Source organism: Egretta garzetta, unplaced genomic scaffold (assembly GCF_000687185.1).
Source record: "Egretta garzetta isolate BGI_Z169 unplaced genomic scaffold, ASM68718v1 scaffold397, whole genome shotgun sequence".
Taxonomy (NCBI): domain Eukaryota; kingdom Metazoa; phylum Chordata; class Aves; order Pelecaniformes; family Ardeidae; genus Egretta; species Egretta garzetta.
In genome coordinates, this window is record NW_009260493.1 from 7,266,830 (window position 1) to 7,293,584 (window position 26,755).

Here is a 26,755-nt window from a genome sequence, read left to right on the forward strand (position 1 = left end):
CGCCCCGTACAAGCGTTGTAGTTTGCTCAGGTGTGGTTGCATGGTCAATTTATGCCCCATGGCACGTGGAAATCAGAGTGCTTCTCCATGCCTGACATGTTAACCCCAAAGCAGCGATGCCTCCCTCGCATGAGGAGCGTGCATCTGCACATTAAATGCAATTAGCCCCATCGATTAGTGCAGTTGCAGTGTGTGTTGGGAGCGTTCCCTTGTATATCTGTTGTTTCCCATTATTACCTCTACGCAAAGCAAAACGCCACTTTGGATGTTAAAATACTTAGGGTGATCTCCTGATGAGAACCCGTTTCCCTGATGATGATCCCAAGATAAGGCAGACCTGAAATGTGTTAAACAATAAAAGTCAGCCGTGTTTCCTTATACAGAACTGAAGTCCATAGTTTCGCCATCAGGGCAGACAGAGACTGTTTTCAACCTGACCAACAAAAGGTGCCAAATCTGGGGAAAAAAAGGTCCGTTACTCTGAAGCTAAAGCTTTTTGATACATTGCTATTAGAAAACTCAGATGGCTGGCACCAGCTTTTTTTAAACATCCTTTTAAATTGGTGTGAACACAAGGTTTTTACAGATGCATCTAAACTGGTAGAAAGCTACTGCACGTTTAGTAGTGTTTATTTGATATGCAGGTGCATAGGTATTTATAGGGTAATAATAAAGCTGTCGGTTTTCTGGACTTAGAATACTGAATTTTCATTAATAAAACCAAGTTGGGTTTTGATGTCCCATGTATCATTAGTGAAGAGGAACAGATTCAACTCGGTGTTATTTTGCTGTATGATTCTGAGTTAAAGATTTTTCAGGTCTCGAAGTAGTGATACCTACAGATAGCTGAATTAGAAACCTACTAATAAACCCCAAGATTTCCCGCTGCGATGACTGATTTAATCTAAAAGATGAGAAGTCAACAATGCTTCATGTTCTACTTATTTTCAGCCACTGAAGATTACATTCACTTTTTGCGGTAAAAGAAAAACGAGTGGTTTAGTTTGCAAAAACCCTGAAGTGTGCAATTACATTTTGTCAAGTCAGTTTCCTCAATGATCCTTTCAGTGGTCCTAATGAGGTAGGAAATTTGTCACTTCCCACTGTGTAGTACAGATTCTGTATGTTCCACTCCATTATAGTATAGGTTTGATTTTTTTTTTTTAATTATTTTCTTTTAGTGATCAGTAAAGTGGTTTTTTTGTAAATATTGGGCTTTGTGGCATGTTTTGTGTAGAGAATTCCTATATTATGGCTGCAGGATATAGCAACTCGGTGGGTATTGTAAAATATGGTGAAAAGAGCAACAATGTAATGTAGAATCACATCTATAAATACAGATGGAATGTTAGAGGAGAGCAAATTAGGTGATTTTCAGGAAGGCATATAATAATTCTTGGAAGTTTGGGCTTGATGATTTTCTTTTCCTGGTTATTCCGGATGGGTGGAATACGCCACTGTTCCAAGTATGTATTTTTGTTATTCCTGGATTGCTTTATATTAACTAACATGGAAGAGATTGGATTTGATCAGGCAAGAATGCATTTTACACAATTAATCTTAATGATAGCTTAGTTTATTCAGATTGGGGCACTGTGGTTGCTGAACTTTGATGTAAGATTAAATCTCTCCTGTTTTAAGGTGAGATTATATACTGAGTAAATGGCCTTGTTCTTACCCTTCTTGATTAATGGTCTATATTTACACGAGTCTAATAGTTGCTCTAATGTACCATGTCAAAGGTCATGTAATTCTAAATTGGAAATTCATCTAAAATAATAGCACTATCATTAGAGGACTTCTGTCTCTTAATTTTGTTGCCGCAAGGGGATAGACTTCTACTGAATAGACGTAAACAGAAAATGATACGCTCACTGGTGAATTGTGCAAATCTATGCATTTTATGCACAGTGCTGGTAGACATGAGGTGAGCCTAGCCTTTGGAAAGGTGTTTGTTCTGTTATAAGCAAAAGTATCTGCAAAATTAATTTACCTGCAGTTCGTTTGCGGTGTGATTTATTTAACCATTGACTGCAAAATTATTTCAGTACTTGGGAACAGGTAAGCACTTTACTTATTTTTCTGTTGTATTCTATATGGTCTCTCATATTTTTTGTTTTAAATTTAAGAGCACTTCAGCATTTCATTTGTTGTTTGTTAATTAGTTTTTCTGACAGGTGGTTAAAATCACTCAGCTAATCATAAGAGACTTTTCCATGCTCTTGCAATCTTCAGTGAATGATTAAAGTGATAAATCTGCTGTATTTTACAACTATCTTTAGTTTTCTGCTCTTTCAAATCATAAGTATTTTCTAGCCGATTGTGAGTTGACTACTTGAAAAGCAGCACTTAATCACTGCAGTACGTTTAAAATGGCCTTTTATTATAACTAAGTATAATTTGCAAAAGCAGGTTTATTTTTCAGTAGTATTTTCTGTTTTCATTTCTTGTAAGAAGTGTTAATTTTAACTGTTGCTGTTTTAGTTGTGACAGTAAAGTTTTGCTTTACGAGTCAAAACATATTTTAGTTAGTGAAAATATTGCTACCTTGTCAGTGACATGATGAAGCATATTGTAGAACAAAATTATTTTTTTTTTCTTCCAGCGAAGTCCCTTCTGGTCATCCTGGCTCATTTCAAACATCCTTAGACTGTTGGATACTGAGTATAAATATTTTGCTTAATATATGAAATAAACTAATGACACCTGGCAGCTGACTAATCAACACTTCTATAATCCCAAACCAACCCTAACACTTTTGCCTTTTTTTTTTTTTTTTTTCTTAATTTGGTTTGGTTTAGCTAGTCAGCAGACCAAACTATTGTAAGTGACAAATGTGAAGTGACCTGAAAGTACTTGTCCTGTGGGGGACAGCGAAGAAGCAAATAACACTGTGAAAGAGAGATGAGAGGGATCTGAGGGTTCGGTAATGCCAATACTTGGGGATCTAAGTGTAGCCTCATCTCTTTCCTATACTGGTAAGATACGTGTGTCCAGGAGTGACCTTTAGTCTTGAGGCCAAGTGGTATGTTTGGCCCACTTTAATACTCTTAATACTTTAAAACTCTTAGCCCCAAGTCAGAGTGGCCGCAAGGAGACTGTCTCTTTATAGTCCATACTAACTCCTAAACTGTACCCAGAAATTGCTTGGGTGAGTGTTAGGCAGTATGGATCGGTATGGTATGGTGCCAAGGGTAATGCAGCCATATAGCCTGGCAGCGTTTAATGCTAAATCTGAATTTATTAGGATAGATGTAGTCTGGGTGCCCGGTGAATGTGAGCTACTGGTGCCTAACAGAAAGTGTTACCTGGGGAGAACTTGGAGATATTGCCCAGTAGGCTGCCGGGGAGATAGGTAGGCTATTTCATTGTGTGGAAGGTAGAGGGGAACATAACACATTCATAGAAGGCTGGGTTTCATTAGTTCCACTGTTTACAAAACTGCTTTTTGTATTCAAGTTTTTTGTAGAACATTCTGAATTTTCTTGATGAAAAGATAAAGCTCTGTAATATTTTTATTTGCCTTCAAGCTTTGTTTGGGTTGCATTTGTAGGCTTTTTTCCACAACCAGGAGGGCCTAACACTTCTTTAGAGAAATGAGTTTCATGTAATTGCTTATCTGCTTTATGTAAAATACAAATGCTTTATGTAAACATAAATATTTAGGGATTGGTAATAAAGTTAGATTTGCTGGCAGATATGAATCTTTGCATTGAAAGCTATCGGCTGGCTACAATGTGCCTTCCTTGATGATGCTGTCAGCATAGGAACCTGATTAGAAAGACTTTCAATATAAATGGCTTTGTGAGTCACTGTTATTTAAATAAACTATAGGGGTTTTTTTTTTAGGAGACTGGAGAACTACAGTACTGAAGTATTTGACTAATGCCCAGAAATATATACCAATTAAACTGCTGTAGTGTTGGGTTTTATTTACTCTGAAATAACAAGTATCAGATGCTGAGAATCCTGAGCTGAGATCTGATGGCAGAGAACTTCTAATAATATAGACAAATAGTCTAGAAAGAAATATTTCCCTCAAAGACCTGTACTCATACTTGATATTAAATAGCATGCATTCAATTGTTAGCTTAAAGTCTATGGACCGGTTATGTTAATGAAACTTGTTAATTATTTTAAATAGAATGGTGAATTCTGAGGAAGAAGCAGCTGGTGTGTTGAGCCACTTCTAACTAAGGACTGAAAATGCCAGCAGGTAAAAATACTTTGTGTTTGATTTCCAATACATGTTTTGTAGTCAGAACTAGATGCAAATGATAGGAGTTACTTCTGTCTATAAGTTTTCAGCGCTGCATTGGTTCCTTTTTGAGTTCATGTTGATAGATGATTTTCGAAGTGTTGGTTATTTGGGTTTTTTTAATTTTTTTTTTATTTTAAATTCAGGGGCTTTTGTAAAAATTACAATGGTAAATAGATTCAACATCGTTTTTCAGTGGTGTGCCATATTGCATTTTTAACTTTTTAGCTACAAATTAAGCATTACCTCGGGGCGGGGGGCTTAGAACACCTACTGCTTCAAGGATTGAAATGCTGCTGATAGCAGTATTGTGATTCACAGGAAGGCAGAGGCTCTCAGCTCCAGCTGATTTCAAATCTGTGCACGCTCCTGCCTCTTACAGGTCTCAGGGTGGTGCTCTTCAGGGTTCCAAGACTCAGTAAGAACCCAGGGCTGCTGCTTCTCCTGGAGACAGTGTGTCACCTCTGTTATCAGTGTGCTACCGTTCATAAACAGTGAGGGCAATACTCTGTCCTCTGCTCTGGCTGGCCCAAGTTTTGTGCTGATCCTGATGTACGTGCTCTTCAAAATGTGCTTTCTTCAGGAAACAGAGTACATGGTGCTGACTTCAGCAGCAAGTAATAGCCTGGTGTTTTTGTACAGTGCTGCTAAGTTGTCCTTGTGTGGTTTATGTTGTCAGTGGAAATTCTTAAAATCATAGAGTCGTTTAAGTTGGAAAAGACTCCTAAGATCATCAAGTCTAACCGTTAACCTAACCCTGCCGTCCCACCACTAAACCATGTCCCTAAGCACCTCATCTACCCATCTTTAAATACCTCCAGGGATGGGGACTCGACCACTTCACTGGGCAGCCTGTTCCAATGCTTAACAGCCCTTCCATTGAAAAAATTTTTCCTAATGTCTAACCTAAACCTGCCCTGGTGCAACTTGAGGCCATATCTTAACTGGATACTAAACAAATTTCTTGGTAAACTTTCCCTGATAAAATCATTCTTGTCCTTTGCAATTTTAAAGTGTGATTTTGCACTTTTTTAGCAATGGTGATTATTGAGCTAGTGAATCACGCTCTAGATTTCTTTTTGCAGTTGAAAGTGAGGCAAAGGCAAAAACCAAAGTCCGCTTTGAGGAAATCTTCAGACGTCATGCTGGCCTAACAGACGCAAAGAAATCAAAGAAAAAGAAGTTTCACACTCAAGAGGATATTGTGGTGAGTTCAAACTTGTGCAGGCTTCCTTAATGGGAAGTTGCCTTCCTTAATGGAAAAAAGATCAGGAAAATGTATTGTAGAAAGGGTATGTAGGCATTTAAAAAAAAAAGAAGTATAAAACATATTTCTGCACATATTCTTTGGTTTTGATGTAGCTTTTATTTGTTGTTTGTGTACCAGCAATGCATCATTGTAATTTGGAGGTATGCCAAGATTATATAGAATATAATACTGGTAAAAGAAAATGGCATACGCAGGCATGCACTCATTTAAAGTCTGTCAGTACTTTTTTTCCATTTACCTTTTTCAGAAAAGTTTTAAGTTCAGTTTTGGCTTTAGTGGGAGTTTGAGTGATGGGCTAGTAGAATTGTGGCTGTAAAAGTATTTAATTTTGAGAGTACTACATGTGTGTAATACAGGTACATCTGTAGTACATCTGAATTGAGAACTGATGAGAATTTATAATAATATTAGAGACAATCATTAACTTTATTCTATTTCCTAAAAATTACTGGTATAAGAATAAGAAGCTACAAACAATATTAAACAACATTTGAAAGTTTTTTTTCAATTTGATCTCTGTAATCAGCATATTTCTGCTTGTACTGAGCTTTGTGTTTGAGCAGTCCCATGTTTATGTGTCTAGTTAGGCAGAACACATGTATAAAGATTTGTTTTAAAGATCTGAATTGCGGATTAGGAATGAGTCTTATCAACGTGACCTTACGGTTAGATGACCTTTTTGTTTATGGCATATATCTCATTAAAAGAGCCTCAGAGATTACTCTGAGTTCATGTTGTAGCTTTTTTCCTCAAGGGAAGAATAAATGTTTAATTTGAGTTCTGTATATACCAATTATTGACCTAGGAGGTTCGGAATTTCAAAATAAAGCAATTTGCTTAAAAGACAAATGTTCTGGGGGTTTATTTTCCTCCTGTTAGGTTTTATATTTTCAGTCTCTTTTCTTACAGCTGCATCCATACCAGATGCTGGAAGTGAATGTTCATTCATTAATACTCATTTAAGACACAGGAGTGGTATTTTATAGAGTATCAGAATGTTACATGTATTTGTTACATATATTTGGAATAGTTAAATTAAACTGAGTATAGTTATGTTGAAACATAATTTTGTCTTTAGATTGACAATTGGAAGTTGATATTTGTGGGGATTTTTTTTTATTTTGCATTCCTTGAAGTATGTAGTATTTGGTCAATAGTCTATACGAAGGATCAACATGATGTCTAAAATTCAGCATAGAAGAGTTAGAGGGTGGGTGTTTTCCTTTTTTTTACTGGCATATGTGTGAATACAAGACTAAATTCTTCCTTGGCTAGGTTTACTTTTTTGATGAAATGTGAATTTTAAAATCTGTACTTCATAAGTGTATATAAGTATTTTTGAGCACATAATTGTATCTACATATGCAACTACATATTACTCACAAATATTTTAAGCTTACTTCGGTTTTAAAATGAGTTTCCATTCCAGAAGTCTCTGATGTAAAACGCTAGTGCTTTGGAGTTAGCTAGAAAAACTTAAAATCACTGAACTGCATCAAAAGCTAACGGTATACACACAAATTAAGAAGCATTTTTAGTATCAGTATGGAAGCCTAACTTTACGGTTTTGTTGAGTTTAAAGATTTTTACCAATCAAAGCACTAAAAAACCTAAAAATCTGAGGAGAATGTGTATTGAAACCTAATACTGACCATTTTGAATATTTCCTTCAAGTTTGGCAAAGCTGCAAGAGTTCAGGTTGGTATTTTCCATACTGCTTGCATTCAAGTAGAAATTTCTGTAAAAGCTTCAGCAAATAACCAGTCATTTCTTTGTAAGCAATAAATATGTGTGGGAGGGAAGAAGGAGGTAGATGGAGGAGATTGGCTGGTTTTGTTCCAGTTTTCTTCGTTTTATATAATTTAACTGTATAGAGTTTCACATGTCTTGAAATAATGTGAAATTCATCAGTGATGGTTGTCTTTGTCACGCACTTGCCATAAATGGTCTCCCAGGTTTGATCAGAAACAGGTCATGACTGAGAGCGTATTTCCATTGGAAGTGTTCCAGTCTGCTTCTTTCTTTTGTCTTTACTGAACCTAGCCTTTCTTAGATTAGTAAAACCTTTTCCACCATAGTCTACTGTTTCCTTGAAACCGGAGTTCTGGAGCTACAGGAGATTGCTGTGACTTCAAACGAGAGAAATGAGGGCTAGGAGCTCGCTTGTTCCGCTCTGTGTGCCCATTGCCTGGAGGGAAGGGAAGCAGCCTGACTGGAAGAGGAAAGGGTGATGTCAATAGGGCAGGATGAGTTTGAAGTCACAACTGATAGGGAGGAGGGGCTTGTAATGGAGATAGGTATCGGTGGTGGCTGATGTGAAAGGTCTGCTTTGTTGTTCAAAAGCCACAGGTGCAGTGGATATGCAGCCTGAAGGCATGGCTGAAAAAATAAGCAGTTAGAAAGTGAATTTGCTAGTATCCCTTCCAGGGCTAACAGTCATCATATTTTTCACCTGTTGTGCCTCATATTACAAGTTGTTAGAATGAGGAAAGCCTCAAACTAGGCAATGCCCAGACTATTTTGCCCAGATAGATTAATTTGTCTAAAGTCAGTGTGAAAACAGTTGAGTTTGTTTGGTTCAATCTAAATTTCATAGTAGAAAAGATGTTTAACTCAGAAAACGTCAGTGAAGTTTTCTACCAGGTGAAAAGCAAGATCCCTTTATGGAGGTTAGAATTTCTTCCCTAGACTGTAGTCTGACCATCTTACAATATTGGGATGGGCACACCATAACCAAGGTTTTGTATTTAAGGCAGGACTCAGATTTATCTATTTAAAGCTTTTTACTATCTCACTGAGTCTGTTCTTCCCTTTCTTCATAAGGCCCTGGATGACAGGTTGGAGTCTGGAGTTTCATGAGGGCACAGGTAATGGGAGTCTATCTCCAGGCTTGAAAATTTTTGTATTCTTTTGGGTAAGGTGGATATTTTACAGGTTTCTTCTGCCTAATTCAGTACTTTAGATTCTGTCTTAGATGTAAAACAACCTATGGAGCTTTGAGGTTGTAGAATTTTCCCAGGGTCTGTTTCATAGCCCATTGGTTTTTTTTCCATAAGCTGACAGGCACTGCGTAATTGTTGAGATTTTCACTATTTTTTAGCACTTTGTTTCTTATATTTGAAATAGGAGAACTGCTAGTAATTGACTATACACTTGACCTACATATTTTCTCAGTGTTTTCTGTTATAATTTGGTGAAACTTCTCCAATCCTATCCTATCTGTAAATGAGTTCTTCTAGCTTTGAGTGTCTATGTTTTGTAGTCTTATATGAGCAATGACAGTAAAATTGGCTCCCTAGTGCATTCAATTTTTTTAAAAAACCCCACCCAACTAGCCAGCATCACAAATATGTTAATTACCAATTAATTTATGAGTAAAATGGTATTTTACATCCAATACATATCAGCCTCTCGGTGGGCTGGCAATGTCCAGTCGTACTTTTTCAAGGTGTGCATGTATTATGGGAAGAAGTTCAGGTACCTCTGTATATCTAGTTACCTGAATTTCCAGATAACCTGGGCAAAATCACTTGATGTATTTCCAGGTTCCACTCACGTGTATTTGAGAAGCTTTTTTAAAAAGGAGTACAATTATTGGGCATTGTCCCTGCTGTCAGCTCTGGAACATGAATGGCAAGTGACGTGACCTGGGGTTGGCTCCTTGTGGTATGAGCCTTGTGTGTCAGCCCACCTGCGTGCATCTTGGCTGGCACCCATCTCTCGCTCCTATCAAGCCAGTAGCGCAAGTAGGTCTGCTCTCAGAGAAGAGTGCTTCCTCTGCCCTGGTGGTGTAATGTGGCCATGGAGCTGTTTTGGAAAAAAACGTTCTCATTTGTTCTTTGCTTTAAGCTGAGGAGGTCAGGTTCAGGTCAGCAACCTTCTGGAATTACTCCAGAGACAGGCCTAGCCTCTGAGCTGCTTTTCCAGACGAACTGCTTTTTCTAACTCATTTCAAGTGTGTTTATATACGATTGCTTTTAGTTGATCTCTGTCCTGCATTTCAGATAGGGAATCCATGCCAGTGTCCCTGCCTCTACCTGAGACCTAATCTGATGGGGTTTATGAACCTCTTGGCTTCTACTTTATCATTTTCTGACTCCTTCCCATCTTTCCTGTTGGTTTAATTACATCAAGTAATTACAACACATGGAAAAAGTGGCCTGAGTTAAGATCATACAGGCTATGTATGTGAGGAATTTGCGTTTGAACTGCTGAAGCAGCTTTGTGCTGCCTGCAGTATCCATTAATGTTCCTGGAATTTGCTGTCATTTGAAATAGCTTTTTATTTCATTATGAGGATATTCCTTTTTTTTTTTCTGTGACTAATTTGCTATAATTAAGTGTGTGCTGCTACTATTCATGACACATTTTTGTGGATATATGTGTGTGTTTGTAGGCAAAATAAGTAACAAGTTTTAGTAAGTATTTCAAGTTTTTGCAACAGCTAGGTTTCTTTGAGGAAATGATTCTTGAGTATCTGAGTTATTTTAGAAGCCCTTGAACATGTCAAAGATGAGGGCTTTTTTGTTCAGGACTTCTGAAAGAATTCTACTTCTTAGCCTTGCTGGATTAATGTTCTATCAAAGGCGAAAATCAGCATGACCTTAGCTTGGTCACAGGTGGGTCTTAATTGCCAGTGTGTTTTAACCTTCATTCCTTATACCCCACAGTTAAAGCTATTTGTAGAAATGCAGATAAGGAAGTGGACAATCTATTAGAAAGCATTATTGTGTTGTTTTAGTTTATACAAAGCTGTTGCTTAATTTTTTTTTAAATTTCCCTTCCTCTGCTCTGTATTTCAAGTTATTTATATGAAATCTTCCACATCCTCTTAAATCACTGACTTCATAGAGAGGATGTTACTGGTCTATTTAAGCAAGTAAAAGATGAAGGTACAAAGGCAGGTCTTTTTTTGTGATTTGATACTGAGATAATTTAAACTATTTTTAGACATGGGATGCTAAAAATAAAGTTACCTACTGAAAAGATGTATGAATGGCTTTAGATTTTTCTGATGTATTAGATAAGCATACTTGCATGAAATTCTAGATGCTTTCTTTTTTAATTCATACTTTTTTAGACAGTGTTGTTTGATAAGTAGTGTTAGTAAGTCTAGTGCATTTTTAAGTTTTGTCTCTAGTTTCAGACATGGGCTTTTATTTCTGTGTTAAACTTTGTCTTGGTGTATTTTTTTTTTGTTGCACTACGTTTATTTGACAATTTTCCTGTACAAATAATAAATTTCCTGGGTTTTCTTTCCTCTTCTGTGTTTTTACTCATGTACTTCAAACTTTCCTTTCTTTTTCCTCCCTTCTACTTCTTCAGTACTTGCACTTTCCTTGCTGTCCATGTTCTCTCTTCAAAAGTCAAATGTGAATTAAACAAGGCAGTGATGAAGGTTTGCAGGCTCACATAATTGCGGGCATACAACATGGACTTGCACATTGATTGCTCTCTTCTTTCTAGTCATGGGATATTATTCTCTCAGGTGGGCATTTTTAAGTCAGGATACATCTTCCAAAGCATGATTGCTGTTGCAACTTCATTCTCTTCTTTTTTTTTTTTCTTCTTAGAAGCGTGTACATTTTGGTGATCGCTTATTACACGTATTGTCTCTTTATAGAATTTTCCAGACAAACATGATTCTGTATCTGGGAGAAGTATCCTAGCTAGAAGGGGGAAGATGTCTGTGTTTGTTCAGGGAGGAATATGGTCTTGTAAAGAAAAGAAAAGTGCAGATACTTAGTTTTCTCCAACTTTTTTTATTTGCTTTCTTTGCGTTTTAAAGTCCTTTCTAATGTTTCATGTGGAGAATCCAGAGAGTTTTATGTAAGACAACAGAGTAAATGAACCTCAGCAACTTTATAGAAGTTCCATCAAGAGAAAGAGATCTGTGCGTCAAGCTCCTTACAGAATTAAGCCTTAGTTACTTGCTGTGGTGTTTGGAATTATCATAGAATAGTTTGGGTTGGAAGGGACCTTCAGAGGCCAACCCCCCTGCAATGAGTAGGGACATCTTCAACTGGATCAGGTTGCTCAGAGCCCCATCCGACCTCACCTTGAATGTTACCAGTGATGGGGCATTATAACTTTTAGTAACCTGGAATAGAAACCTGACGGAAGGAGGAAAGTTTACAGTGTGTTTTCTAAAAAACACCAAAAATTGGCAGGAGGAGTGCACAGACAAATGCATTTGCTGAAATTTATCTTGGCTGGTTTTACTGGTCTGGTCTCTAGATCATCTCTGTCATTCTACTGAGAATAATGTCAGGGTTTCTTTTTCAACTTTATACTTTTTTAAAAAAAAGAAGTCTTAATGGAAATCTGTTTTTCAGTTTTATCACTTTTTAATATAATTTCATTGTCAAACTTTGGCAAGCAACTTTCAGTAAAAGAGACTACAAACAACTGAGCCTGAAGCATGTCTCTAACTTGCATTTTAAATGGATGAAAATACTTGATTTTATGCTGCATCTAGTCTTCAAGTCTTCCATAGTCTAAAGCACTGGCATCTGTTTATAGAGTAGACTTGGTGGGGTTTTTTTGCTGGATATGCATAAAAGTAATTTAAAAACATAGTGAAACAAAATGGAGGATGAAGTGCCCAAACACAAAATGTTTTTTTTCAGTGTGAATTTTCTGTTGCCTTTCAATCTGTCACTTGTTAATTTTAAACAAGAAAACAACTAATCTTTGATTTCATTCTACTTTGTGTAATGTTGCTAAAGAAATAACATAAAATACTATGTTTATCCTTGGAACATAATTTTTAGTACAAGTATGTTTGTTCTTTTTGTTTATAGCTTGACACCTTTAGAAGTAATATTGATCTAGCTAAGGAAAGCGTGAATGATGAAGCAATTATAAACAACACATATAAACCTGAAGAAGAGAGTCCCAGATTTACAAAAAATAAACTGAGAGAGAAAGCCTCAATTGCAGAGAAAATAAACAATGATATTGTTAGTGGAGAGGAGAACAAGCAACCAAAGTCTAACAAGAAGAAAAAGAAATCACTGTTACAAGAACAATTTAATGAGGAGGAAAATTTATATGAAGCTAAATTGGAGAGTTTTGAGAAAAAGATTAATGATTTTCCGAAGAAGAAAACAAAAAGTAAATCACAAACAGATGTACCTCATCAAGAAGATGACAGAAAGATTAAAAATTCCTTGACTGAAGTGAGAAACGTAACTGAATTAGAAGAGGAAGAAGAGCTAATTCGAGCCTATCAGCTGCATGTGGCTGAGGATGAGGCAAATGCAATTAAAAAGAAAATAAGAATGAAACTTAAAGAACAGATGTCTGAATTTGCCTCCAATGTTCAAAGCCATGAAGTTGTATTGAACAATGAAGTTGGCAAGAAGAAGAAAAAGAAAAAAGAAATAGCAGTTTTAAGTGAAGCTGAAACAAGGTACCATGATAAACTGCATACCGCGTGCCTGTGAATCTTAAGCAAAATGTTTCTTTTTGTTTTAAGATAGGCAGAAGCTTTCTGATAAACTGTACATGTTTTCTAAGTGGTGAACTGGATGATTCTCTTACGAAAAAACATTACCAAATACTTTTTCAAAATGCTGTCAAGATTAATATTAAACTCACAGATTCTGCTTTCCTTTTTAAAAAAATATTCTGTTACTATCTGATGTTTGTTTTCTGTGGAAGTCACTCTTAACTAACTTGAGATAATGTTGTGCATGCTTTTTAGTGATGAGTGATGCCCCTGATACAGCAGAAGAGTATTAGCTTAGCTCTAGTCACATGAACGGTTCTGCACTTATCTGAAAATTAGAGGGAAGGGAAGGGGGGAGAGAAATGAAATAGGCAAGATACTGATGTTGGGGGTTTGTTTTGAATTTTCAAGATACACAGATGATGAGTTGCAGAACTAAAGAGGAAATTTCAAGTGGATTAATAATGATAATAAGCAATTGTATCTATAGATGCAGTAGAATGCAATTGCTGACGGTAATCCATTACATTGCAGTGCAATGTCCCTTTCTGAGCTACAGCATCATCCTGCAGAAGATGGCAATGAAAATCAGTCATTGGAAAGCCTGTTTACATCAGAAGGACAGAAACTGGAGGAAAGCATGGGAAAACAGAAACCGAAAGCAAAGAAGGTTAAAAAGAAAACCAGACAAGGTCTGCCAACAAAATGTTAAAATGGTGTGCTGCTTTATCCAAGTCTTCTTTTTCTTTTCTTTCTTCACACTGCTACAGAAATATTTGTTCATACTAGTAACACAGAAGTGACTGAGCTATTGAAGCTACTGATGTTTCTTTAGTTACTTAATCGTATTTTTGTTCTTCCAATTCTGAGGCTAATTTGTAAGGAAGTTAATTTGATTTATCCGTCTAAAATCTTGAGAATTCATTTACTGTAAATAGCTTTGAAATTGATAAATAGTTAAAAAGTGAGGGGTTTAAGCATAGTATAATAATATTGTCTATACCACATTTACAGTGTATTGCTTAAGTGCATATTCTAATTGTTTTTTACTATTTTATAATTTTAATTTACTTAATGCTATAAATGATATATGACCACAGTTTTTAACCTGATGCTCAATTCAAACATAAGGAATACTTTTTCATGCAATGCATAGTGAAATTGGAGAAATGATTTCCTCAAACAGTGTGGAAGCCAAAATAAGAAATTAGTTTAAAAAATGGAGATTACAGAAATTGATGAGAAGTAGGTCTTTTGATATCTGTTAAATATGATGGTCTCACTGTAACTTGTAGATGAGGAAGTCCTGAAAACAATGTTTGGTAAACTCAGGGGAAAATGCACCTGGAGAAAGCATCAGTTTCTGCTTATCTTTTTTTTTTTTTTTTTTTTTTTTTTTCATTTTCCTTAAAAAAAGCAAACAAAAAAACCCTACTACAGGCTGTAGTCCATAGCAGGATATTGAATTGTATGGATTTTAAGTCATTGTGGCACAGAAGAGCCTATGTCAATCAAGAGGAAGAACTCTGATTTTAAACAATAAAAATGTTTTTTAATAGAAACATATTAATTATTATATATTAATGTGTATGTTCATACATGTTTAAAATGCTGCGAATTTGATGCTTTTATTTTAACCTATTACATAAACAATGTGTTAAATATTATTACTTTACTGTTGATTGCTAAGACAATACAGAGCATTTTTATTCTTTTCAACTGTCATTACTGGAACATAGTAACCTCTATTTACTTTGTTCCTATTCCTAGAAGAAAACAAAGAAGTTGCTGCAGAAAATGATGAGGAAATGAAGAATTCAGAAACTTCAACTCAGTCTAAATTTGGTTTTGATGATGATCTTGTGTTGGGAGTTTATATCCATCGATCTGATCGACTTAAAACTGATCTCCTGATATCTCATCCCATGGTTAAAATCCATGTTGTTGATCAGAGAAGTGGCTTATACGTCAGGAAGGATCATAGGTGACTTTTAATAAACTGTTTCTATTATCAATGATTACTATAAATACATAGATTCTTCCCTAGAAAATTAAATATGAAAATTAAAATAATGCTAAATTTTAAGATTGTGAGGTCATTCATTAGTTTCTACATGTATAATACTACATAAAAATTTTTTAAACGCTTTGTGCTGCTCTTGAGGTCCCCATATTTACACAACAGTTCATTCTCTATTCTTTACAGAGTTTGCTAAATATCAAAAATGTTTAGAAGCCGTGATTAGAATAAGTAAGCAAAACTCATGTAGCATAAATAGTCTGCCTTTTCTTTTTTATAAAATAACTTTTAAAATCCTGAAATGTTTAGTTCTTCGTCTTTCTAATCACTTCAGTTCTTGTTTCCACTGTCATGCATAGTTTTCCTAAAAAACAAATGTTAATGGTCTTTTAAGCAGTAGACTCTACCATGATAATTATGCATATATTTTTGTAATAGTAACTTGATTGCTAGAATTTTGAACTTCAGCCTGTAGCATTTCTATATGCATTGCAAATTGTCTTAATTTTTGGGTGGTTTTAGAAGTTTTTTTTCTAAAGTCAAAACAAATGATATCTTCTATGCTTCTTTGCTTTCAGTAATTAAAAATACTGTTTTGTTCTAAGTTGGTTTTTGTAAAGCGCTATACCAATTGTAACTTTGGCAATTTTCAAACAGCAAGAGGAAAGTTTCATCTTACTATGAACAAGAACAAATAGAGCACATTCTTCCTATTATGACGCAACCATATGACTTCAGACAGTCTAAATCAACAGTTCCAGAGTGGGAGGAGCAAGTCATATTTAATGAGTGTTTTAGCTATTTTATTCAAAATACTGAAGAAAGCCCTCGGGTAATCCTGTTTTTTGAGGTAAAGTTAAATATTTTGCATCAAATTTACATACTTTATGATTTTCTGGTTTTCTTCAACAGCATATATTTGACTGATTCAGGTGGCTTATTTCAGTTATAATGGGCTAATAGCATAGCCTTAAGATGGAGAATTAAATGGAGATACCAAGAAGTGGTACTGGTGATTGCTAATACTAGTAAACATTTTTAATAGCAAAAAAAACCACCCTGTTTTGATAGTAGTAGGGAGGACAAAGCCTTCTTATTAAATCAACTGTCAGACTTCTGGGAAAGGCTGGAAAGATTGTTCCAGATCAGGAGGGATGGCACCACATATAAGGGGTGTCACTTCTTCCTTTTTCACATTCTTGAAATCTGAAAAGGAGCTTAAGTACCAGAAACTCAAAAGATGGAGTTTGCCTGCTTGTAGCAACACCTCTTATCCCTTGTATCAATGAGGAAGCTATTGCATTGTTCTCCATTAATATTTTAGTCATCTACTTCTCTCCCATTATTCGCAAAGTAATTATTAATTCATTCTCAAATACAATTATGTTTAAAAGAAAACTTGTATATATGCAACATGAATTTGAGCTTAAGTGTTTCAATACTTGTAAAGAGAGATTCTGTAGTGTTAACCTGAAAATAGGAACCAAATGCAATAAATATTTTTTCATTCCTTGTTTTTTGTATTTCAAATAGGTTGTATATACAATATCACCATATGTTTCTTTGTGTTCTGTGATACTCATAAGTGAACATATTTATAAAATTAAGAGTACTTAGTTGTTTAACAGAAAAGTAATTACACTTGTATGTAAAGATTCTCCATGGAAATCATGTTAATGTTGGGACCAAAGGCATGAGTACACTGAAAGCATGCTGTTTGACTTCAGTGTGGTTTATGATATTTCAGTTTGAAGAAAGAATGATCCCAGGTTTTTCTGTATACCAGATGAACCTCCAGGAGTGGCTAAATATGAGAAGATTCTGGTCACTGACCAGAAAAATGAAGAATCTCATGGACATTATTGGAAGAATTCAAAGTCAGGTTGGACAGGGCTTTGAGAAACTTGATCTAGTAAAAGATGTCTCTGCCCATGGCAGGGGTTGGTCTCAATGATCTTTGAAAGTACCTTCCAACACAAACCATTCTATGATTGATTCTATGATATAAGCGATAAAGCTAGGAAAAGAAAACTAACTTTTTGACTGCCATTTTCCAGCTAGATTAACACACAGCTGGTTTTGGCTGTCAGATCTGTGATCTATATGATTTGTGAACTATATAATATGGGATTGGTGAAAACTAGACATGAACGTTTTCCTCTTTTATTGAGACAGAAGGGAAGCAAGAACAGGTTTTTTTAAGACTAGACGTTCTTTTTTAAAGCAGGTCATAAATAGGCATCAGGTAAATGCATAAGGACCTGTTATTTTTAATTGCATACTTGTGTGGAAAAAGCACTGGTTTTGTAATTGCTTAAAATTGAAATCTGATTAATTTACTCAATGGCATCTAGTATATTTTCATCAGTATTTTTTAATTACCATGAATTATATATTCATTAGAAATATATTTATATTCCTACCAATACTTTCAGATCCTTGATTTTCTAAGTATGGATGAAATGAGAGCCAACTCTGATGTACAAATTCAGGAATGTGGTTTCCGAAAAATTTGTTGGGCATTTCTAAAGGTATTTTATAAATTTTGTTTCTTCATTTAAATATTTACATGTTTTTATTCAATTATTTAAAAGACACTAACTATATTAAGTGGGGAAAACATTTTTTAATATTTCCAGGCAACAGAGATAGAAAAACAGGTCCTTGCTTGCTTGGCTGTTCTCTCCTTTCCCTCTTCCTTCGCCCCATAAAATTCACAGTAACAAGCTTGACAGTAAAGAAAATGTATTTTTCAAGAAAGTTTAGAACGTGTAAGATTTGGAGGCTTTTTGTTCATGAAGTACAGACAGAGGTTTTCTTTGAGGTTTTTCTGTGTGTTCATGAGATTTTCTGCAAAGAAAATGACAAATCCACTAATTTCTGTACCTCAGGTATTCTGTATTCTAGTGGCATCTTCAGTTAGCCAGTCTTTGAAAAGACTCACTAGCCTATTTATAAAATGCCCATCATTTTTAGTTGCAGAGTTTGAAATGAAATACAGGTAATTTAGCCAGCACATCATGTAGCTTTTTACCCTTTTAGGAGAGACTTGAATGTGCCAGTTTAGCCTTTGAGAGCTGACAAGCTTTAATTTGCCTGAGGATTGTTCATTTACACCTACCCCTGTGGATGGTAAATCTTGACAGCCATTGAGCAGTCCACAACATGAGAAATACAGGAGAAGAGAATGGACTGCAAGTTTAGGAGAAGGGAGAGGGACCTCCATATCAGAGTATCTTCTCAGTGCTGCCCAAGATGAATCTACAGAAATCAGAGGTCTGGTATCCGGTGTCTGGGTGTATAGCTGGTGGGAACTGTGCGTCCTCCAGGCATTCAGTACAACCTACTCCCTAACAAAGCAAAGGATGAATTTCCAACTCACAAATAAAATTGTGGACTGTTCTTCGTTCCTACTGTGTATCTGTCTGCATTATACTTTCATCTGCGTCAGTCAAAGTAGAAATGCCCTGATAAACAGTGGTCAGTAGTACACTTGTTCTTCAGTTCAACAGGGAGAACTCTTTCCTCTGAAGTTGGAAGGGTTACTGCTTTGCTATATCTTCTGCTCTGAGTCAAAGCGTTACCACTGCCTTTTGCTGCAGTGTTCAAAGGGGGCAGATTTGGAAGAGGGTCTTTGTGGATTGGCAGTCCTTTGAGATTTGGGTGATTCCAGCAAGTAGTAATTAAAAAAAAGTGGTACTGCAGAGGTTTTTCCTACATACAAGATATTACTGTTGTGCATATGAAGCATGTTTCAAAACTAGGCTGCCATCTAAACTTTAATCTTGGCAGTTTGATTCTGGGGTTGTTTTAATACATGACTACTTCATTACCACTTTTAGGGATTGTATATTTCCCCAATGGGAAGTGGATTTCAGAGTTTATCCTGTAGTTGTTTAAGATGCTAGGAACAATCATGACTTATTACTTTTATGTTAACATAACACATTTTTTTCTTCTTTTTAATCACCCTTGCAGCTTGTAGGTGCAAATGGAGTTCGAAACATTGATGGAAAACTACGTCTGCAATTATATTACCCGCCTCCAAGGACTAAGTCACATCCGAATGTTGTTGAGGTTTATGACTGGTGGGCAAAATGTCCTAGAAATCGTTACCCATCAACTTTATATGTAACCGTAAGAGGCATAAAACTGCCGGATCATGTAAGTTAAATATATATATACTTTCTCTCTATATATAAAAATATAAATAGATTTACAAATACACAGAATTTTGTGTAAGAACTAGTAACTAGCTAGAGTGTGTGTGTGTCTGTCTGGATGCATGCATATAAAAACTGTACTTAGGTGCAGTATATAAAATAGCTAGTATAAAACTAGCTATAATAAGAACTTTGCATTTTAAGATACCTGTTCCAAACTCAGTCCTTCATAGCTATCTTTGAAAAATAGCCATACTTTCCCATCTGCAACTTTGCATATTTTGCCATTGACAGTGAGAAAACTTTAAGGGTACTTTACTGGAGATTGATATTCCTTCTTATTAGGAGAAATGGCATTTTAAGTCACTGGACTCATGCAGTTGTATAAATTGTGTGAGAGATTATGTAAGTCACTTAACTCTGATTCCCTGCACCCTCAAGGTATAGTAAGTAGTATTTTAATAGTTGTTTGTTTTTTTTTTTTCACAAATGAAAACTCCTTTTAAGACAGACTTACATTGGTATGTGCATTTAAAATAAATACAGCATTTATTGTTCTACAATCCGAGTACAATATTGTTCTATTACATAATTTTCCGTATGTATTAACAGTTGTCATAAGTCTTCCTTCTGCTCACTGTTCATACAATTAAAGGTGATCTGTGGAAGCCTGATGAGCTGTGGTCCAAAACCAAACTAATCTGTGGGATTAGTTCCTATGTTTTTGGGACATTTTTCTAATCGATATACAAGAATGACATCTGCAGATCTCTTGCTCAGTCAGCTGCTGAGGTTGTTAGGAATTCTGTGTGCTTTGCTTGAGCAGCTGTGCTTCATCTTTCTGGGCCTGTTCTGAGCCTGTCTTCTCCATAGTCTGAATGTTCTCCTGGTATGTTTAGGTGCTGTCACTGTTTTACAGCTGTTCCTGCTGTACAGTCCTCTGTGAAGCTCAAGTGACATGATGAATTTGCGTAGGCTTTCTGAGCTATGCTTGACTTGGCTCCGTTGGCTACTGGTATTATTTTATTCTTGTTCTGATAAATGCCAGATTTGCCAACGCTGGCAGTGAGCTCCAGGTAAGAGCCATAGCATGATACAGTTTTCTATGCATAGATTTCTGCTTCCACTTAAGATCTGGTACAGATCCTGCCTTGTCTCCTGCTTCTCTAGAAGGGCCCAGATCTCCCATACCTGCTGTATGGGCTGGTAGGTATGAAAATAGGTGTCTCGGATAAAACAGGACATAGAGTAGGAATCATAGAATCATTCAGGTTGGAAAAGACCTTTAAGATCATCAAGTCCAACTGTTAATCTAACACTGCCATTCCACCACTAAACCATGTCCCTAAGCACCTCATCTGCCCGTCTCTTAAATACCTCCAGGGATGGGGACTCGACCACTTCCCTAGGCAGACCTGTTCCAATACTTGACAACCCTTTCTGTGAAGAAATTTTTCCTAATGTCCAATCTAAACCTCCTTTGGCACAACTTGAGGCCATTTCCTCTCTTGTCCTATCGCTTGTTACTTGGGAGAAAAGACCGACCCCCACCTGGCTACAGCCTCCTTTCAGGCAGTTGTAGAGGGCAATAAGGTCTCCTCTCAGCCTCCTCTTCTCCAGGCTAAACAACCCCAGTTCCCTCAGCCATTCCTCATAAGACTTGTGCTCCAGACCCTTCGTGAGCTTTGTTGTTTTCCTCTGGACATCTTCCAGACAAGGACATCTTGCATGGAAGTAGATATCTATGTGTGAACAACTGATTTAAGCTCCTCAATTGGTTTCTACTTGCATAGCAGGTGTCCAGTTTCCTTTTTTAGTCCCAAGAACCTAGACAGTTAGCCACCTTGAGGTGGATACCTAGCAACTGTCATCCTGGAAGGAAACAGTAATTTTGCCTGGTGTTCAGTTGTGTTTCTGAAGAGCCTTGTCTTAGTGAAATGGATCAGAACTGCAGCTGCTGCTTAATGGCCTCTGTGGCCCTCAGCTGTGGGGCTGCTAGGCTGCTTTGCAGTCTTAGGGCTTCCTGTGTGTTCAAGCTTGGTGTAACTTGTAGGTAAGGTTCAGTAAGTATACTTACAAAAGTTTGGAAAGTGTATATGCTTTACCTACTATTAAAATCACAAATGTGTTCAGGCCTCCTTTTTTCATTGCAACATCTGAACATGGTTTGTTCAATACACAATGCTGGTAATACCTTTTGGTGTCATGCATGGATTTTGTTGCTGAAGCAGTATTTTGATTTGAAGGTGGTAGGCTAATGTCACTGGAACTATTCACATGCTGAAATCCTTTTCCCCCTTCCCCCCCCCCCTTTTATTTTTTAATACAATATCTTCACCAGGTAGTAGAGTGGTACTAATTTTCACTGACGTGGATAGTTGGAAATAGAAAAGTATTGATTAGATTGAATAGAAAAATAGAAAAGTATTGATTCTTTGAAAAATCTTTGATAACATCTGATTGACACAACTTTGGAAGCTCAGATTACTTTCTGACTTGCTGGTTACTTTAAATGAAGTTACTGCTACACAGTTTTCATGTATTAAGCTTTTCCCGATCTCTGTTTTTCAGATGTAAAAATGCAATGCATTTCAGAAGTACCTTTTAAGCTTTTCAGATATTAGTGTTAATTTTAAAAATGTTTTTTCCTGATACTTAGTTTTGTTTGCTTTAAGGTTGCTCCTTCTTTCTGCTCTTTGTGAACCTTTTTCAGAGGAGAAAAAGGAGCCATTTAAATGGACGAGATTGCCTGGACAGGTGAAGTGTTTTTATTCGCTTTTTAAAGAAAAATAATTTAAAGATCTACTACCTTTTTATAAGTTTATTTTTATGATATAAGTATTATGAGGCAAGTCATTCATTAAAGCAAATTAAAAACATACTAAACCGAATACAAAACTTAAGGAACTCTCAGAAATAGTAGAGGATGCTTAGCTTCTTACCAAATGTGGTTGATTTAACCATTTTTTCCCAGAACAGCCAGGTATTTTTATCTCCAGGATTCTCTAGGAATGTGAAAGAGTAGGGCTATTCTGGTAGTGGAAGTAAGACAGGACACCAGTTCTCAGATTTCAGCTTCACTGGAAATATATTTTATTTGGCAGGGCTTGGGTTTTTTTGTTTGGTGGTTTTGGTTTTGTTTTTTTTTTTGTTCCCTCCCTCAGTTAAAGTTCTGTTTACAGTATAACAATTATGAAAGAACTTTCATTAAAGAATCTTATTAAGAATGTTTTAGCATGAAGTCAGCAAAGTCCTAGATCACTGTAGTTAATAGAAATTAGCAATCACAAAAAGGAGTATTTTTGCAACTATATGGAATGTCCATGCAATGATTTCATATTTTTATGTAGAATGGTGATAGCATGGGTTCATGGTTCTATAAAAATTTGAATAATAAAAGAATTGTTAGCAAAGAAGTTTGCTTTTTATTTTGATTTCATACTGTAGTCCTTATACAGATTCTTTCAAAAAGGACACTTAAATATACAAGGACTTAATTTTATTTCCCAGTAAAGTTTGCTAATAATAATAAAATAGTGAAGAATAGGCAAGTCTGTTTTTACAATGGAAATTTTCTTACCAAAATGTCAGGATACCCAAAAGATGTATTTATGTTAATCTTCAATACTTTTCAGAAAGTTGCCATTCTGAAAGTAAGTGTATAATCAAAACCAAGAGAAATATGAGCCTAAGAATTGTTTTATAAGGTTGAATTTTTCTTTTGAATTCCCTTAAGACGTTAGTAGCTTTTTTAAAACTTATGCATGACAGAAGCTAAGAATGTGTTTTAAGCATTGGGTAGTTAATGTTCATAACGGTGTAATCCCAATTCTTACCTGAAAAGCTAGGTTTGCCGCATACCAAACAAGCACCTGTTTTCATTGCGAGGTGGAGATATGGGCTGTTTCTGTATTCGTTTCTCTCATGATGGGAAAACACTAGCAGCAGCATGTGCGGGAAGGAATGGTTATCCCATTGTTTGTAAGTTTAAAATATGTTGTTGGTTTTTTTTTTTGTTTTTTTTTTTTCCTTATAACGCATGTAGTTTGAAACTAAAGAGCAAAAGATGTATTTTTAAATTGTGGGGTTTTAGAGGTTTTGTTTTATAATTGTGTTCTGTAAATTGTTGTGTGCATTAAAGAGCATTGAGGAAAATGCTCTTTCTGTGTTAATAGGGCTGCAACTGGCTTTTCACACATGGTAATGTATATGCAGTTCAACAGTATGGAATTGCACTATTTCTGCGCAGAGGTCTAGTGGAAATACTAAATCAGTTTGCATAAGGAACACATTTTCTGATAATAAGGTTTTAAGTGAAACAACTTTTCCAGCCCCCACCACGTGCTGTTTGTGTAAGTTTTTCCTCATGTCATGAAAGTTAGATATCTGGAATACTGTCATCTCCAGACAGACTACGGGTGGCTGCTGTCTTCCATGGTCCAATTCAGTTGGAACTACAGATATTCTTTATTGCTCAAACTTGGGGCTGCTTCTTCACAGTAGCCTCAACTGCGTAGTTCTTAACCCATGCATAAGAATGTTGAGATAATGTAAAGCAAGCAGACTGTTTCTTAAGGGATAAGACATTTGTGACATCTATGAACCACTAGATGGAAGTATATGCTTGCTGTCCATGTATATCTAGCAACTATTTGATCGTGTTCTCTGAAAATTAGTAGATAAAGAAAATGAGTTGACTTAACACTAGCAGAAACTCAGCCCAAGTTTAGTCTAAACTTTGCACTAATAATTGCATGTAATTGGTTGTAAATACTTACAAAATTTTTTATTTTTCTATTTAAACTTCACTAGTGTATGAAATTCCTTCTGGACAGTTCCTGAGAGAATTTTATGGTCACCTTAACATAGTGTATGATCTTTGTTGGTCGAAAGACAATCAATACCTTCTTACTGCATCCTCTGATGGCACTGTCAGGTCAGTATGGTGAAGGTGTTTTGGCAGATAGCGTCAGAAGCACAAAAGAAAGTGGTCCAATTTAATTTCTTACTAAAAAATGTGCTGCAATGTTTTAATTAAAAAAGATTTGATTGCAGTGTGACTTACTCTATAATTATAAAAATTATGATAAAGTTAATCACTTATGCTGTGTTTACTATATTAGTTTCTAATGTATATGTATTTGAGACAAAATTTTTTCCAAAAACTGTAATGTCTGAACCTATAATGCGGTAAAAAACCCAAAAGGCTTTCTATTTCCAGAAGTCACTGAGACAGTTGGAATATTCTATCCTTGGTGAAACTGCCATATTATGAATGCAGTATTAAGTTTGCAAATTTGAACATGAGGCAGGAAATTGAAAATTTAAGATTCAAGTTATGTGTATAAATTGGCCACGTTGTACACATATATGTAATTTTTTTGAACAAGTAGCTAAATAATTAAATTGCTGTAAATGTAATTTTATAGTAGTATTTCTGAGACTGTTTACACATTTGCTTTACAACTTAAAAGTGTAGTTCAACACAGTGTTAATGTTAATACTAATCTGTTCTAGGTTTAAAAGCAAAACTCTCAAAATTAGAAAAACATGAAAATATGGTTGTGACACTGCATAATTTTATTACGAGCAACTTCATAGGTTTTCGTAGGGCTTTTTTTTTTTTTTAGCTCTTCAGATCCCTATCTCTTGTTTCTGTTATGCAACTCAGTAATGCTACAGGCAGTTGCATAATTAAAATGCCAGAAGAATTGTTAAATGATATATTGTATGTGTGAAAGTGTTTTGTTTTGGTTTTGTTTTTTTCTCCTGCTTGTATGTAGGAATAAAAAGAATATTTTGAGAGCTTAGCCCATGGTTTTATTTCTTATTTGGAAGCAGATTAAATAATATTTTTTTATATTGAAGTAAATATCAATTTTAGTCATTTATGCTACCTATAAGAAGGTCCAGCTGTTCCTCAATTCTTGAATTTGTGGCAGCAAGTTGAAACTGTAGTGGTCTGCCTGCTTTTCTGTGTAGCATGCATAGTCACTGTATAAGTTGTTAGTTCCTGTATTTATTTTCAATTGCCTTAAGCTCCTTAAAAAAAAATCTCAGTTTAGGCAAGGAGTTTCTTCTTTTTCATATTGGGAGCATTTTGCCATTGAAACATGGTAGAATTGAAGGGTGAGGACCAAAAGGCACCCTATTGCGAAGTCATTATCAGTTTATTATCTTGGACTGAGTTTGTAGGCAACTTGAAGGGAAATTTGGGAACTTAGATGAATCCTTTAGTGTTCTGTATGTTACCCTTGAGCCTTCCCAAGCTTTAGTCTCAAATTATTTGTGACCAATAAATTAACTTTTATGTTGCTAGAGCAAAACCACTCTAAAAGATAGGTAGGCTCCTTGTGATCTTTGCACATTAAGTTGCAAGTTAATTGCTGTACTCTAAGGGGTTGCAATTTTGTAATGAACCGACCTCAGAGTAAGCTTAGGATTCTTCAGTAGCCACCAGAAGTAGTCACCCTACCTTCAAGGGTGGCACTCAAACAATTAAATTCCATATTGTAACTGAGTGCTCTCTGAAATGTGCTGCCCACCTGTATTTCATGGTCCAGGTACTGTTCCATTCTTTATGGACTCAGCTTTGGGGAAGGCTCAATAATAGAATGAATAGCATCAAATAAAAACCACTTCCTAAGCAAAATCTGATCTTAGAGCTATGGGTGGTGAAGGATAGGAAATAGATGAGTAGTAAGAACTGAATTTATGTGAAGAAAACATCCTCGAGATCACAATCACTGTGGTAGGTAATTGTTTATATTCAGTGGTCCTAAATGTTCCTTTGTGAGTTTTTTGTTCTATTTATTTGAATGAGTGATACCCCAGAAGGTCTTAATAATTTGTTTATAACTCCTGAAAGGAAGAAATTGATCCATTCCATGGAGTTCTTTATATGTATTTGAAAATGTGTAAAATGTACGTTAAATGAGTAAGTAATCGAGAATCTACTTTGAAGAGAGTACTATGTAAAGTAGTAAATGTATCTTAATTCTTGTTAGAAAGTACCATATTGAAGGATTAAATATAGATAGAACAAATTGGTAGCATAAACAGGAGGTGTTAAGTGTTTGTAAGCATTTGCCTCTAGAACCACTAGCATGAAATATGGCATCAGTTGTACCTGTGTATGTGATTGCTTTATACAGTAGATATCCTAACATCATTTCCTTTTAGAATGTGGAAAATAGAAACGCAGGCAGCATCTGCAGTGAGAGTTTTCCCTCATCCTTCATTTGTTTACACTGCAAAGTACCACCCAATTGCTGACTCGTTGGTCGTGACAGGATGTTATGACTCAGTGATTAGAATCTGGAATGCAAATGTAGAAGAAATCCATGGGCAACTGCTCCAGGAGCTTGATGGTCACAAAAGTTTCATCAACACGCTTTGTTTTGATGCGGAAGGTGTGTACTTGGTACTACTTTTTCAAATAGTCGTCTTTTCAGTTGAAGACCAACTTGGTTATTATTAGTTTGCTTTATTTCATAGAGGCAATGTGAAATACTATCATAGAATAGTTTTAGTTGTGTTTGCTATTAATGCGTTACTATGATACCTTATTTGGATGAACACAAAGGGACAC

At 35.7% G+C, this 26,755-nt stretch overlaps 1 protein-coding gene across 1 annotated transcript in view; it reads left to right on the forward strand.

Annotated features, from left to right (window-relative positions):
• Positions 1–8: 8 nt before the first annotated feature.
• Positions 9–26,755, forward strand: part of AHI1 (Abelson helper integration site 1) — a 97,468-nt gene continuing 70,721 nt past the window's right edge. Inside the window, 15 exon segments of the mRNA XM_035899793.1 lie at positions 9–1,081; positions 2,606–4,216; positions 4,641–4,875; positions 5,344–5,465; positions 12,332–12,942; positions 13,516–13,673; positions 14,752–14,965; positions 15,659–15,851; positions 17,437–17,532; positions 18,980–19,165; positions 21,840–21,860; positions 21,862–21,921; positions 23,013–23,145; positions 23,977–24,100; positions 26,347–26,576. Coding sequence (XP_035755686.1) covers positions 4,854–4,875; positions 5,344–5,465; positions 12,332–12,942; positions 13,516–13,673; positions 14,752–14,965; positions 15,659–15,851; positions 17,437–17,532; positions 18,980–19,165; positions 21,840–21,860; positions 21,862–21,921; positions 23,013–23,145; positions 23,977–24,100; positions 26,347–26,576 — 2,170 coding nt within the window. The 5' untranslated portion in view covers positions 9–1,081; positions 2,606–4,216; positions 4,641–4,853.